This window comes from Coregonus lavaretus (genome assembly GCF_964263955.1).
Source record: "Coregonus lavaretus genome assembly, chromosome: 15".
Classification (NCBI taxonomy): Eukaryota; Metazoa; Chordata; class Actinopteri; order Salmoniformes; family Salmonidae; genus Coregonus; species Coregonus lavaretus.
The window spans coordinates 25863056-25878401 of NC_140002.1; the positions used below are offsets into that span (position 1 = coordinate 25863056).

Genomic DNA, 15346 nt, shown 5'->3' on the forward strand with positions numbered 1-15346 from the left:
AGCCCTCAGCTCCCAATACAGAGTCCAGGGTCATCAGGCTTGTACGTTCTTGATAAGTCTGTTCCCATTAACAGAGCTATGCAGCCTGGAGAGACCATATTGACCTGAGGCACAGTGCAGACAATAATTGCTCCCTCCCTCCGTATACCTACCCTCCAGCTTCTGTCGATGAAATCAAATGATGCTCAAGGCTCTCGTGCCACTTGTTTCAAGACTGTGGGGTTTGATTTCATTCCTGCATCGATTATTTGGGGGCTTGGCGAGTTTCTTCATTATTTATTTAGATTTTGGTGACTGGGGGGCAGTCACCTCTGTGTGGGAGGGAACAGCAAGGGAAGGTTCTTGAAAAGGAAACTCTGCCTGTGTCATTGTGCACATTCCACAAAGCCAATGATAGTTTGATAGAGAAGGCCATTGAAGTGTCATTAGCCGGGCTGCTTTGAGGAGCCAGGCCCCTACAGATAAACACATGGCCATTCTGAGCAGGACAGAGACAGAACTCTGCGTGGGTTGGGGGACATTTAGCAGCCTCAGCTTCCGCTCTGGGTTGGGGCTCCAGCAGCCTCAGCCTCCACCTCAAAGAGATAAATGTAATGGGCTGACGCTGAGACATAGTGCCCTGACTACCCACTCACACAACCTTCTCCCCCATTCCTTTCGTCTTTCTCCCTCTTCCCACCTCTCTCTCTCCCATGCCCTTACCAGCGTGATCCTCAGCAGTCACTCCCACTGTGCTTTTTTATTTGACTTTTTTATTTTTTTATCTACCTACTCTCTCTGAGATATACATGGGAATTTTCTAAATGTAGAGCTCCCCTCTTACAAAAAAAATCCATAACATTACAGCACAAAACTATTTCATATTTGACATCCCCATTGCCTTATCTCATAAATGCCCTATTACACTCCATCAACCCTGCTGCTGCACTGTCCTTGAAAGTCTGAAAGTCTGAAATCAATACATGATATACATGATACGTGTTTAATGCGTTTTATAGACAGACAGCTATGGATAACTGCTCATTATCCAAATCCATACTCTTGTTTATTATCTAATTTTATCTTAAAAGACACACAATGACATTCCATTATAATGGAAATCTAACCTTTTATGTTTTTCCTGAAATTAGTAGTAATGATGATACTCAGCAGTCGATAGATGCTTCTTGGCAGCGCTGGCTGGCAGACCTGACTCCATTTTTAAACTGAGTCACTCTCTCGCCATCGCTACATGGAGCACTGAGGATGTGATACTGTCTGTGAAAGTTGATCGATGTGTATTAAAGTGCTGGGCTCTTTTCTTGTGGTCGTCAGTTTGGCATGAGAAGTGCTAATGGATTTTGGGAGACATTATTCACTTTTCATTAGCCAGACCTGTCAATCAAGAGCCATCAGGGCTCTTTTTATATATATAAAAGCCCCTTTTCTCTCCTCTATCAGTCCTTCCTCCATCACTCCCTGGCTGAGTTGACAGACTCAATCTCAATAGTGATTTGTATTCCTATTGGAGCTATTCAGGGTACAACTGGAGATAAGGTAGACGGTGAAGCTCCTACATTACACTGTTGACCGTATATATGTGGGCTGTTTATGCGCTGTCAACTCATAATGCAGAACCTCTAGTTCCACCAAGTGGCCAGGAGTCAGCATTACCAGGATGTTCCAGGAACACTTCCCAATCTCAAAGTAATGAGCCAGGATGGACGCTTTTACAGATGGATTTAGTTCAGTTGGAGAAAGAGGGACATTATAAATGTTTTTGGGAAGCTGAACAAGAGGGGATGTTCTCAACAGTGCTCTCTCAAGATATACTCAACAATTAAATACATGACCAAACAACAGAACACTATGACATGTCTTACACATTTGAGTGTATCCCTGGTTGTAACCAAAGCCTCTTTCATCTCTCCTCTCTCTTCCAGTGTTCATCATGGGGTCTGGGCTGCTGGTCTATCCCTTTGGGCTGAACTCCACCCTGGTGAGGTCCTTCTGCGGGGACTCAGACATCTACTATGCTGGGGACTGCCAGATCGGCTGGGGATACATGCTGGCCATCGTCGCCGTCATGCTCACACTCTTCCTACCCTTCTTCGCCAAATACGCACCCAAGGAGCATCTGTCCCCAACCCCACTGCCCACTCTCTTATAGGGCAACAACTGACACCGCCGTCCCCACCCTCATCCAGTCAGTCTGCTACAATACTTCCTACTTCCTTGTATGATGGAGATGGGAGAAACCCTTGCATTCATTTCTTCTGTAGGATGCAATTTTAAAAAGCCCTGCATCTGATATATAACTAGGCTATACCCAACTGTGAACAACATTTATGTACCGTCTTCCTTCATACAAAAGCTATTTCTTTGATCTAATAATTGACCTTATTGAATGGAACTATATTCTGTTGTTTTTCTTTTTTTCCCCAAAAAATGTCAGACGTTAACCCACTATTGTTATGACTATTAATTCACATTTACTGTGAATTTGTGACTTTGCATTTCTGGTTAGACTTATTTGATATTCAGTATATTTTCTGGGAAAAAAAATACATTTGAAAGAAACACAAGGATGGATAACAACACCCTCTGTTCAGATGGACAGAAGTATACAGCGCATAAGCATCACCCTCGGCCTGGTTTAATATTACAGTAACCAGACAGAGGGTGATGGTCAGGACTATAACCATAATATGAATCCATGGTGACATTAAGAGTGGGCAATAAGTATAACATTCCAGAATAATCAGGGAGTTGTTTGCAAAAGAGAAGGTGTGAAAAGAAGGAGAATCTTCCTGAGAAGGTCAAGTATGGCAAGAGATTAACAGACAATATGAGACATTTCTACAGTTATCAAAGGATGTAGACACGCTTCTATCTTCAATGGGTCAATGCGGATTTGGCGAACAGTAAAGACAATGAGAGACCCATTTGACAGCGCGGATCAGAAAGGATATGAACACGGACTCAGGTCTCAACACAGTGAGCGCATTAAGGATTCTGTCCAGTGGAGTTTGAGGAGAGTGGATTGTATAAAGGTTTGGATCCAAATGCAGTTTTTATCCAGCATTGAACAACACTGTGACTGTATGGATGTCATTAGATGGACGTGTAGCACGGTGAAAAATTACCCTTGGGGACTCACCATCTGACTTAGCCTTCAACATGGTTTTAAATGGACTGGGACCTTTCACATTTCCAAAACATCTCAAGCAGTGAACCATTGGACAGTAAAAATTCTAGAGAAAGAGTTGAATAAATGTTTTTCAGTGAGGGAGATGTACCAAACAATTTAGAAGCATCTGACCTGCCTTTAAGACAAATGAATATATATTGAAGGTGTGCATAGTAATAATACAATACTTGTCTGATAGTCAACTTTTGAAGACATATGAAAAGCATTTGTTATCAATTTTATGTTGGGATGACATGACATCCTTCTACCAACCTTTTCCAGAGTTCCTAGTGTTAATAAGTTCGCCTTGTTAACCCAAGTCATTATTGTTTAAGTTTTTACACCATACAATACCAGGGTTGGGGTTAATTCTACAAATTCTAATTAAATCCCTCTCCCTGTAAATTCCATTTAATTAAATTCCAATTCCAGGTCGTTGATTCCAGTTGTTGAATTTAGAGATAATTCAATTCCTTTCAATTCCAATGTTATTAAATTCCCAATCCAATATTATCCCCAACAATTCCACAAATTCTAATTCAATTCCCTCAGGCTTTCAGGCTGGTCATGTCACAGTTCAGACCGCCTAGCTATACTGGAAATATAGAAATACACATTGAAATGATTTACAACAAATAATGCAGTCAATGTTTGATACTATGTGCATTCATTCCATTAACTGGGAAATGTACAAATATTGAATTCAATCCAATTCAATTCAATTCCAAGATTAAATGTTTTTACAATTCTAATTCAATTCCAATTCAAACAGTCCAAACAGTCTAATTCCAATTCAATAACTTGAAGATAGTTGAAATTAGAATTTAATTCAATGTACATTTTCCACTTCATGAGTGAATTCAAGAATTGAATTTGAATTTCACATTAAATTGGAATTGACCCCAACAGTGCACAATCTTAGCTATACACTATCATTCAGGACTACATTAAATCAGGCTAAAGGCAATTAGATAAGACAGCATTGTCTAGAAATTCTAGACTAGAGTGCAGATGAAGTTGGGGTTAGTTAATAGTAAAACAGCTGATCTAGATTAGATTATCTGCTCTGACCATACCAACTTGTGCCTTTATAACAGAACCAAGACAAGTTACTTCAATACTATTATTATCAGGTTACCATCTACTTCAGCTTAAACTGTGGATATTGTAGTGTAAGAAAGTTGTCATTGTGTTATTTTCTCTGTGTGCTGTACTTTTCCTGTATATGTTTCAAGATGTGCTTCTGAACATTGTTGAAAATGTTCTATAGAAGAAAAAAGCTGATGTCTTCTAAAAGCTTGAAGGTAATGACAGATAAAAAAAGCTGTACTTGTGTTGACACTTTACCAATTTATTAATTAGAGGTAAATCACTTTAATCACTCAATTAAAAGGTTGCGACATATACCATGTAATTTAGAATTAGTGGTAGAGCTTGAGAGCTGTACAAATTAAACTTAGCTCACAGTTATCAGTGTTGAATTGACACATTATCCACGTAATTTGTGAAGCATGGCTTAAAATAATTACATTCTGAGATAAGTTAATGGGTTAGTGTTTTTTGCCATCCCGTTCCTCCTAATATAATGATTTTATTCTTGTCATGTTCCAAGGACAAATTGTATAATTTTCTCCACTACACAGCCAATTTAACAAATATTTTACATACACTACCATTCAAAAGTTTGGGGTCACTTAGAAATGTCCTTGTTTTCGAAAGAAAGCAATTTTTTTGTCCATTAAAATAACATCAAATTGATCAGAAATACAGTGTAGACATTGTTAAAGTTGTAAATGGCTATTGTAGCTGGAAACGGCTGATTTATAATGGAATATCTATATAGGCGTACAGAGGCCCGTTATCAGCACCATCAGTCCTGTGTTCCAATGGCACGTTGTGTTTGCTAATCCAAGTTTAACATTTTAAAAGGCTAATTGATCATTAGAAAACCCTTTTGCAATTATGTTAGCACAGCTGAAAACTGTTGTGCTGTTTAAAGAAGCAATAAAAGCAATTGTGGGTTCGATTACAGGCTCAAAATGGCCAGAAACAAATAACTTTCTTCTGAAACTCGTCAGTCTATTCTTGTTCTGAGAAATGAATGCTATTCCATGCGAGAAATTGCCAAGAAACTGAAGATCTCGTACAACGCTGTGTACTACTCCTTTCACAGAACAGCGCAAACTGTCTCTAACCAGAATAGAAAGAGGAGTGGGAGGCCCCGGTGCACAACTGAGCAAGAAGACAAATACATTAGTGTCTAGTTTGAGAAACAAAGGCCTCACATGTCCTCAACTGGCAGCTTCAATAAATGTACCCGCAAAACACCAGTCTCAACATCAACAGTGAAGAGGCGACTACGGGATGCTGACCTTCTAGACAGAGTTGCAAAGAAAAAGCCATATCTCAGACTGCCCATCTTAATCCTTTCTTTTTATTGGTCAGTCCGAGATATGGCTTTTTCTTTGCAACTATTCTGGTTAGAGCCCATTTGGTTTCTTCTGTGAAGGGAGTAGTACACAGCATTGTACGAGATCTTCAGTTTCTTGGCAATTTCTCGCATGGAATAGCCTTCATTTCTCAGAACAAGAATAGACTGACGAGTTTCCGAAGTTCTTTGTATCTGGCCATTTTGAGCCTGTAATCGAACCCACAATTGCTTATGCTCCAGATACTCAACTAGTCTCAAGAAGGCCCATTTTATTGCTTCTTTAATCAGCACAACAGTTTTCAGCTGTGCTAACATGAAGTTGATGTTATTTTAATGGACCAAAAAATTGCTTTTCTTTCGAAAACAAGGACATTTCTAAGTGACCCCAAACTTCTGAATGGTAGTTTACATACTGTATTCCAAGGTGTGTGTGTGTGTGTGTGTGTGTGTGTGTGTGTGTGTGTGTGTGTGTGTGTGTGCATAATGCTGGTGTGAACTTTTAAAATTGCCAAATTACTTACAAAGAGGGAAAAGTCTTCATACAAAATTACTGTAATTGTGTTGCCATGTTTTGAAAAGAAGACCAGGAAAGAAATGTTGGTATTTGTATTGGACCTCGTACTGTGCTTGATATTGGGAATAACTGGGGTTCACCTGCTGCACAGGATTTGTTACCCGATATGTTGAAACATTGTGTGTCAAGTCTCAGCACTGGTGAATCTGTTTTTTTGTAGAAAGTAGTATTGGGTTTTCCATTGTGATACTGTATGTTGGTTGTAAATAAACTAATAACTGTATGTGAGCTCACTTTTCATTCTTAACGGTCCCCCCTTTTTAAATATACATTTTGAGATATTACCTCATCAATGTGTTTGTTTTACCTGAAACTAGCCTCTTGACAAAGTTTGCTGTTCTGTGAATATTCTTTATAATAAAATGTTTCATAAATCAGGAAAAGAAAGGGGTTTTATTTGTGTCCAAAAACTGAATGACACATATGAAACATTAGAAATACGTGTATAGTATTATATACAAATGGGAAGAAAAATAATGAAATATATAATCTGCTAAGATATAGATGCAATTATATATTTAACATTATGAAATTCATAAACACAATCTTCATTTGTTGCTGGTCCTAAACAGCAAGCAGATGAAATTGCACACTTGAACCACCCAGTTCAGACTACTCTTTCAAAATAATGGGGAATCATGTACTACTCATCCCTGGAAGAATCTTCCAACATGTCAAGTATCCACAGTGCCTTCGGAAAGTATTCAGACCCCTTGACCTTTTCCACATTTTGTTACGTTACAGCCTTATTCTAAAACGGATTAAATAAATACAAATCCTCAGCAATCTACACATAATACCCCATAATGACAAAGTGAAAACAGGTTTTTAGACATCAAGGATTCAGACGCTTTGCTATGATTCGAAATTGAGCTCAGGTGCATCCTGTTTCCATTGATCATCCTTGAGATGTTTCTACAACTTGATTGGAGTCCACCTGTGGTAAATTCAATTGATTGGACATGATTTGGAAAGGCACACACCTGTCTATATAAGTTCCCACAGTTGACAAGTGAATGTCAGAGCAAAAACCAAGTCATGAGGTCGAAGGAATTGTCCATAGAGCTCCGAGACAGCATTGTGTCGAGGCACAGATCTGGGGAAGGGTACCTAAAAATGTCTGCAGCATTGAAAGTCCCCAAGAACACAGTGGCCTCCATCATTCTTAAATGGAAGAAGTTTGGAACCACCAAGACTCTTCCTAGAGCTGGCCGCCCAGCCAAACTGAGCAATCGGAGGAAAAGGGCCTTGGTCAGAGAGGTGACCAAGAACCCAATGGTCATTCTGACAGAGCTCCAGAGTTCATCTGTGGAGATGGGAGAACCTTCCAGAAGGACAACCATCTCTGCAGCACTCCACCAATCAGGCCTTTATGGTAGAGTGGCCAGACGTAAGCCACTCCTCAGTAAAAGGAACATGACAGCCCGCACCTAAAGACTCTCAGACCATGAGAAACAAGATACTCTGGTCTGATGAAACCAAGATTGAACTCTTTGGCCTGAATGCCAAGCGTCACGTCTGGAGGAAACATGGCACCATCCCTACAGTGAAGCATGGTGGTGGCAGCATCATGCTGTGGTGATGTTTTTCAGCGGCAGGGACTGGGAGACTAGTCAGGATCAAGGCAAAGATGAACGGAGCAAAGTACAGAGAGATCCCTGATGATAACCTGCTCCAGAGCCCTCAGACTGGGGTGAAGGTTCACCTTCCAACAGGACAATGACCCTAAGCACACAGCCAAGACAACGCAGGAGTGGCTTCGGGACAAGTCTCTGAATGTCCTTGAGTGGCCCAGCCAGAGCCCGGACATCTCTGGAGAGACCTGAAAATAGCTGTGCAGCAACGCTCCCCATCCAACCTGAAAGAGATTGAGAGGATCTGCAGAGAAGAATGGGAGAAACTCCCCAAATACAGGTGTCCCAAGCTTGTTGTGTCATACCCAAGAATAATCTATGCTGTAATCGATGCCAAAGGTGCTTCAACAATGTAAATGTAATATTTAAGTTTTTTGTTTTTTAGAAATTAGCAAACATTTCTAAAAACCGGTTTTTGCTTTGTCATTATGGGGTATTGTGTGTAGATTGATAAGGGAAAAAAAACAATTTAATCAATTTTAGAACAAGGCTGTAATGTAACAAAATGTGGAAAAAGTCAAGGGGTCTGAATACTTTCCGAAGGCACTGTACATACAGCAGGACTCTATATAGGATCCTTCAGTTTCTAATAAAGAAGATAATGTTTACCATATAGGATCCCGCTGTTTATAATGAAGAGGAGAACACTTGCCATATAGTGACACTCACAAGGAGCCATAGGCAAAAACAATTGTATTGCCTTTGAACTGTTGAGGGAAGCTCTCTTATGTGTTTCTGTGCCTCTGATCAAACTTCACTGAGTGATTTCACCAGGCCCCTCATCTCAGCGTCCGATGCTTTGACAGACTCCTGTGCGTTCCTCTGCTCTGAGGGCAGAGCGGCCCTGACAGACATGCAGGTGAGTGTGTCCCTGGTGCGGTTGTAGTTTCCCACACAGTGGTGCACCTGGCTTCGGATCAGCCTGGGAAGGTCCAGCTCCTGGTGGGGATGGAGCAGAGATGGGTCAGACACAAAGGGTATACGTCCAGCACAACACTGTAAAATTTAACATAATGGGTATCCACCCTGGAGGAACAGTACGATTTGAGAATACATATCCTCAAGCCATATCAAAACAAACTACTGCTTTATAACGCTGATGATCAGTAGCAGTTGGTAAGAATCCTGTGGAAATAAAATTCTAATCTACAAAGTTCTTGATGTTGAAAATATTGTTTTTTTGGCCTTAAAAATAACTCCAATTAATTTGGTGAACATTAAGTAATATAATGTTGTCCTCTGATTAACTCGACAGCCCTTGACCTGCTATTGTATGTCTCACTTTCCTATTAAAGAGGAAGTGTTTTTCTGACTCACATTTTCATAGAAGACACACTGCATCACCTCTTTCCCATCTCTCATGAGGAAGTTCTTAGCTCCATGAGACCCGGCGGTGACTGCAGAGTCAAGAGTAGCTGTGGGAGGAACATAGAATAGATTAGAAAATAATAAAATAGAATAACATACACACATTTTGTAAATACAGTACAGGTAATAGTAAATACAATGTTAGTGACGAGACAGACTTGTATGAAAACTTACCGAAAATCGTGAATAGGTACGGGGCTATGTCCTTGAACTGGCTCCAGTGTCTCATGCCATCAATGACAGCAGTCAGGATCCTCAGAGAGTTCTCAGTTGCTGGTTTGACCTGGAACACTCCACCTGCGTCTTCCCAACATAGGAAACATCAATGCTTTAATACCTGATCTAGCATTGAACATCAATTTTACAAGGCTAGCATGATAAAATATATTAAAGATGTGCTGTATGAAATGTCATTTTTACTTGATTCAAGATTTACAATTGGGTTAAATATGAAAGTTATATCATTGTCCAATTTGTAAGTCGCTCTGCTAAATGACTTAAATGTAAAATTGTTATCTTATGGTAAGTAATCTATGGAAATCAGAGTTTTCCTCCAGTATGTTACACTATAAGTTTTTTTGTTAGTTTTTTATTATTATTATTATAAAAAAATTTTAGGGGGTAGATCAGCTTTAATATTGCAGATAGATTGTAACTTCCATCAATGTAATTGTCTGCATCACTTCCAATCCCCCATATGTTTTTTTTTCTCGCATATATACAGTGGGGAAAAAAAGTATTTAGTCAGCCACCAATTGTGCAAGTTCTCCCACTTAAAAAGATGAGAGAGGCCTGTAATTTTCATCATAGGTACACGTCAACTATGACAGACAAATTGAGGAAAAGAAATCCAGAAAATCACATTGTAGGATTTTTTATGAATTTATTTGCAAATTATGGAGGAAAATAAGTATTTGGTCACCTACAAACAAGCAAGATTTCTGGCTCTCACAGACCTGTAACTTCTTCTTTAAGAGGCTCCTCTGTCCTCCACTCGTTACCTGTATTAATGGCACCTGTTTGAACTTGTTATCAGTATAAAAGACACCTGTCCACAACCTCAAACAGTCACACTCCAAACTCCACTATGGCCAAGACCAAAGAGCTGTCAAAGAACACCAGAAACAAAATGGTAGACCTGCACCAGGCTGGGAAGACTGAATCTGCAATAGGTAAGCAGCTTGGTTTGAAGAAATCAACTGTGGGAGCAATTATTAGGAAATGGAAGACATACAAGACCACTGATAATCTCCCTCGATCTGGGGCTCCACGCAAGATCTCACCCCGTGGGGTCAAAATGATCACAAGAACGGTGAGCAAAAATCCCAGAACCACACGGGGGGACCTAGTGAATGACCTGCAGAGAGCTGGGACCAAAGTAACAAAGCCTACCATCAGTAACACACTACGCCGCCAGGGACTCAAATCCTGCAGTGCAAGACGTGTCCCCCTGCTTAAGCCAGTACATGTCCAGGCCCGTCTGAAGTTTGCTAGAGTGCATTTGGATGATCCAGAAGAGGATTGGGAGAATGTCATATGGTCAGATGAAACCAAAATAGAACTTTTTGGTAAAAACTCAACTCGTCGTGTTTGGAGGACAAAGAATGCTGAGTTGCATCCAAAGAACACCAAACCTACTGTGAAGCATGGGGGTAGAACATCATGCTTTGGGGCTGTTTTTCTGCAAAGGGACCAGGACGACTGATCCGTGTAAAGGAAAGAATGAATGGGGCCATGTATCGTGAGATTTTGAGTGAAAACCTCCTTCCATCAGCAAGGGCATTGAAGATGAAACGTGGCTGGGTCTTTCAGCATGACAATGATCCCAAACACACCGCCCGGGCAACGAAGGAGTGGCTTCTTAAGAAGCATTTCAAGGTCCTGGAGTGGCCTAGCCAGTCTCCAGATCTCAACCCCATAGAAAATCTTTGGAGGGAGTTGAAAGTCTGTGTTGCCTAGCGACAGCCCCAAAACATCACTGCTCTAGAGGAGATCTGCATGGAGGAATGGGCCAAAATACCAGCAACAGTGTGTGAAAACCTTGTGAAGACTTACTTTTTTTTTCTCATTTTGTCTGTCATAGTTGACGTGTACCTATGATGAAAATTACAGGCCTCTCTCATCTTTTTAAGTGGGAGAACTTGCACAATTGGTGGCTGACTAAATACTTTTTTTCCCAACTGTATATATATATATATATATATATATATACACACATAAATACACATACATACATGCATATACATACATATATATATACATACATATCCTTTAAAAAATATATATATTTCCCTTTTATTACTTTCCAACCCCACCATCCCTTCCCTAATTGGAGTAAACTAGTGAACAACAATGCTTAGGCCTCTACTTCATGCTTATACATACTATATACATTTTATGGACACAGTCAATTATTATATTTTGTTTGTTTTTACTCCTGAACTTCCTCCGATCATTTTCATGATGTCCATCTGGTATGCTTCTATATGCCATATCTTTCTAACTGTGCTCTTTCACAAAAGCTCACAATATATAACCTATATACTTATTATGGACACAGCATGTCTTACACTAGTTATCTTGTTGTTATTAGTTGTTGTTATTAGTCCCATCCTTCAGCTCCATTCAACACCTCCCATCTATCTCTTAACACCATCCATAGTGGATTTCTATTTGCCATATATTTTTCAACTGTACTGTGATGTTTTACAAAAGTTCTGAACCTTTCTCTTCTCATTGTTTCTACAGTTTGTGAATTGAAAATAAACATCTTTGCTAAAAGTATCATTATATTATTGATCGATTGACTATGACTTTTCAGATCACCCAGTAGTGCTATCTGCAGGGTCAGCTCCATGCAAATATTGCAATCCTTCAGCCATTCCTGGACCTGTGTCCAGAAACAAGCTACAAATGGACAGTACCAAAACAAATTATCTAATGATTCTGTTTCTTCACAGCCAAATCTGCAGAGCTGGGAAGATTGTGTAATACAAATAACATTCTATTGGTAGCAAGAATTTTATATAATAATTTAAATTGAAAAATTCTAAGTTTTGAATCCGGCGTCGTTTTGCGTATCAGTTCATAAACACTATGCCATGGAATCGGTACGTCAAAAATCTCTTCCCAACTATTTTGTAATCTATATGGGATGGCTGTCAATCTTTTGGTCCTTAAATGAAACTGGTAAACTTTTTTATTTATCACAATTTTCTTTAACCAATTATGGTCTTTAATGCAAGGCCGACAGACAAGTTCCTTACTTTTTCCTCCTTCCACTTTCCTCTTCCATTTTTGCGGTAATGCTGCAATTATTTGGTTGTAATTTTGGGTAGAGCAGACATTTCCATATGTTTTTGTTAGCTGCATGTGCGACATAACTCCACCATTCCTACCGATAATATAATTTACGAAGATTATACCTTTTTTATACATTTACTAAAAAAAGAACATTTTTTTAATCAATTAGTATATTTGAGTTTAACCACAATATCGGTTGGAATATTTGTTCTGTAATTTCTGGAGGATTAAATTGAAATTGCAACCAACTTTCTATGGCTTGTTTTAGAAATAGTGATATTTGGAAGATTATTTCCTTTTCAAATACCTGAAAGTGAGGGGTTGTAATCTGAATAAAGGGAAAAAGTCCCTTCTTGAACATTGGGTGAGACAATCTTACTAGTTTGGTAGAGAACCAGTTCGGATTTAAGTATAATTTTTGTATGACTGAAGCTTTTAGTGATAGGTCTAATGCTTTAATATTTAATAATTTCTGTCCTCCGAATTCATATTCATTATATAAATAGGCCCGTTTAATTTTGTCTGGCTTGCCGTTCCAAATAAAATGGAAAAAAAATTTCTCATATAATTTAAAAACTGTTCGCTAGGCGTAGGCAAGACCATAAGCAAATAGGTAAACTGGGACAATACTAAAGAGCTAATCAGGGTGATTTTTCCACAAATTGACAGGTATTTACCTTTCCATGGTAGCAAGATCTTATCTATTTTTGCTAACTTTCTATTAAAATTTATTGGAGTGAGATCATTTATTTTATTTGGGATATGTATTCCGAGTATATCACACATCCATCAGACCATTTTATTGGTAAACTACAAGGTAATGTAAAAATTGTATTTTTTAGTTATTCAATACGTAATATAGTACATTTATCATAATTTGGTTGTAATCCAGAGAAGTTAGAAAATGTATCTAGATCCTCTATGAGGCTGTGGAGGGATTCTAGTTGTGGATTTTAAAGAAAACATGAATCATCAGTGTACAATGACACCTTTGTTTTTAAGCCCTGGATTTCTAATCCCTTGATATTATTGTTGGATCTGATTTTAATAGCTAACATCTCGATGGCAATAATAAATAGATATGCCGATAGTGGACAACCTTGTTTCACTCCTCTTGACAGTTTAAAACTTTCTGAGAAATAGCCATTATTTACTATTTTACACCTAGGGTTACTATACATGAGTTTAACCCAATTTATAAGAGATTGTCCAAAATTGAAATGCTCCAGGCATTTATATATAAACCCCAGTCATACTTTATCAAATGCCTTTTCGAAGTCTGCTATGAATAGTAGGCCTGGTTTCCCAGATTTTTCATAGTGTTCTATTGTTTCCAGTACTTGCCTTATATTATCTCCAATGTATCGCCCATGTAAAAAACCTGTCTGATTAGAATGAATAATGTCCGACAATACCTTTTTAATTCTATGCGCTATACATTTTGCTAGAATTTTTGCAACACAACACTGAAGTGTAAGGGGCCGCCAATTTTTTAATGGACTGGATCTTTATATTTTCCACTTGTATCCTGTTTCAGTAATAATGAAATCAGACCTTCTTCTTGAGTGTCTGATAATCTACCATTTACATAGGAGTGGTTAAAACATGCTAATAACGGTCCTCTGAGTATATCAAAAAAGGTTTGGTATACCTCGACTGGTATGCCATCCAACCCTGGAGTTTTCCCGGACTTAAAGTCTTTAATTGCATCCAGAAGTTCCTCCTCATTATTTTCACCTTCACATGAGTCTTTCTGTATGGCTGTTAATTTTACATTATCAATATAAAAAAAATCTCTACAATTTGCTTCAGTTAGAGGAGATGGAGGCGACTGAAACGTACTTAAAGTACTTTGTTTCCTCCTTCAAAATATAATTTGGTGAATCATGGGTGACTCCGTCATTCGTAACCAGTTTCAATAAATTATTTTTGGTAGCATTCCTATGTTGAAGATTTTAAAATAATTTGGTGCATTTTTCCCCATATTCCATCCAGTTTGCTTTATTTTTATAACATAATACACTTGATCTTTCTTGAATAAGTTTCTCCATTTATTTTTGTTTTCCCTCTAATTTATTCTGAGCTTCTATGTTACAGTTTTTATTGCTATCTACAGCATCTGTTCTGTTAGACTTTCTATTTCCTTTGTTAGTGTGGACTCGTTGGACCTAAATTGCTTTAGTTTTCGAGATGAGAAAATGTATGCACTCACTAACTGTAAGTCGCTCTGGATAAGAGCGTCTGCTAAATGACTAAAATGTAAAATGTAAATGAGTACTGAATTGCATGGCCTCTAAAGGCACATTTAAAGGTGTCCCATACAATAAGGGGATTTGCTGTACCTATGTTACACCAGGAGGCCAGGAGTTGGTCTGATTGGAGGGCCAGGATTTGGTCTGCTTGGAGGGCCAGAAGTTGGTCTGCTTGAAGTGGTCGTGGGTGTTGACATCTGAGAGTAGCTACTTGGGGGTACCGGCTTGCTCTGTGTGTTCACACTACTGCAAGGGCCACTGTAGTTGCTCTGTCTGGGGTTTGTAGGGGCCTAGCTATCTAGCTACTAACCTTAGCTAAAACAATTGATCAATAGCTATTTCTGTTTTAGTAGCTAGCTAGATTAACAACAACTAAAGCATCGTCCTCAAACAATAATTTGTTTTAATTAAGTTACATTTAACAAAATAATGTATTTCCAGTGTATAGCTGTGGTTGCTGTTCCAATGTAACTAAATACCTAGCCAGCTAGTGAGCCAGCCTCCAAGTTTCCTCAAATAAAGCAGGGCCTCCTCATCGCCAGTCAGATCGGTCACGTGCTAATGCCCGTGATTTCTCATGGTAATGTACCAGACTTCTTGGCTAGATAGTTATCT

General features: G+C 38.8%; 2 protein-coding genes across 2 annotated transcripts in view; one reads left to right on the forward strand and one right to left on the reverse strand.

Annotated features, from left to right (window-relative positions):
- The window catches only part of LOC311142289 (LHFPL tetraspan subfamily member 7 protein-like), a gene marked incomplete at both ends in the record, with an annotated part of 169972 nt that extends 167823 nt beyond the window's left edge, over positions 1–2149 (forward strand). Inside the window, one exon of the mRNA XM_084177910.1 lies at positions 1923–2149. Coding sequence (XP_084034036.1) covers positions 1923–2149 — 227 coding nt within the window. The remainder of the gene's footprint in view (positions 1–1922) is intronic.
- A 6406-nt stretch (positions 2150–8555) lies between these two features.
- LOC311143085 (spermatogenesis-associated protein 22-like) lies at positions 8556–15015 on the reverse strand (the record flags this gene model as incomplete). The annotated part of the gene is made up of 4 exons (XM_084178892.1): positions 8556–8747; positions 9126–9223; positions 9351–9473; positions 14943–15015. Coding segments are annotated over 4 exons (486 nt in total), but the record flags the coding sequence as incomplete, so codon positions are not given.
- Positions 15016–15346: the final 331 nt, after the last annotated feature.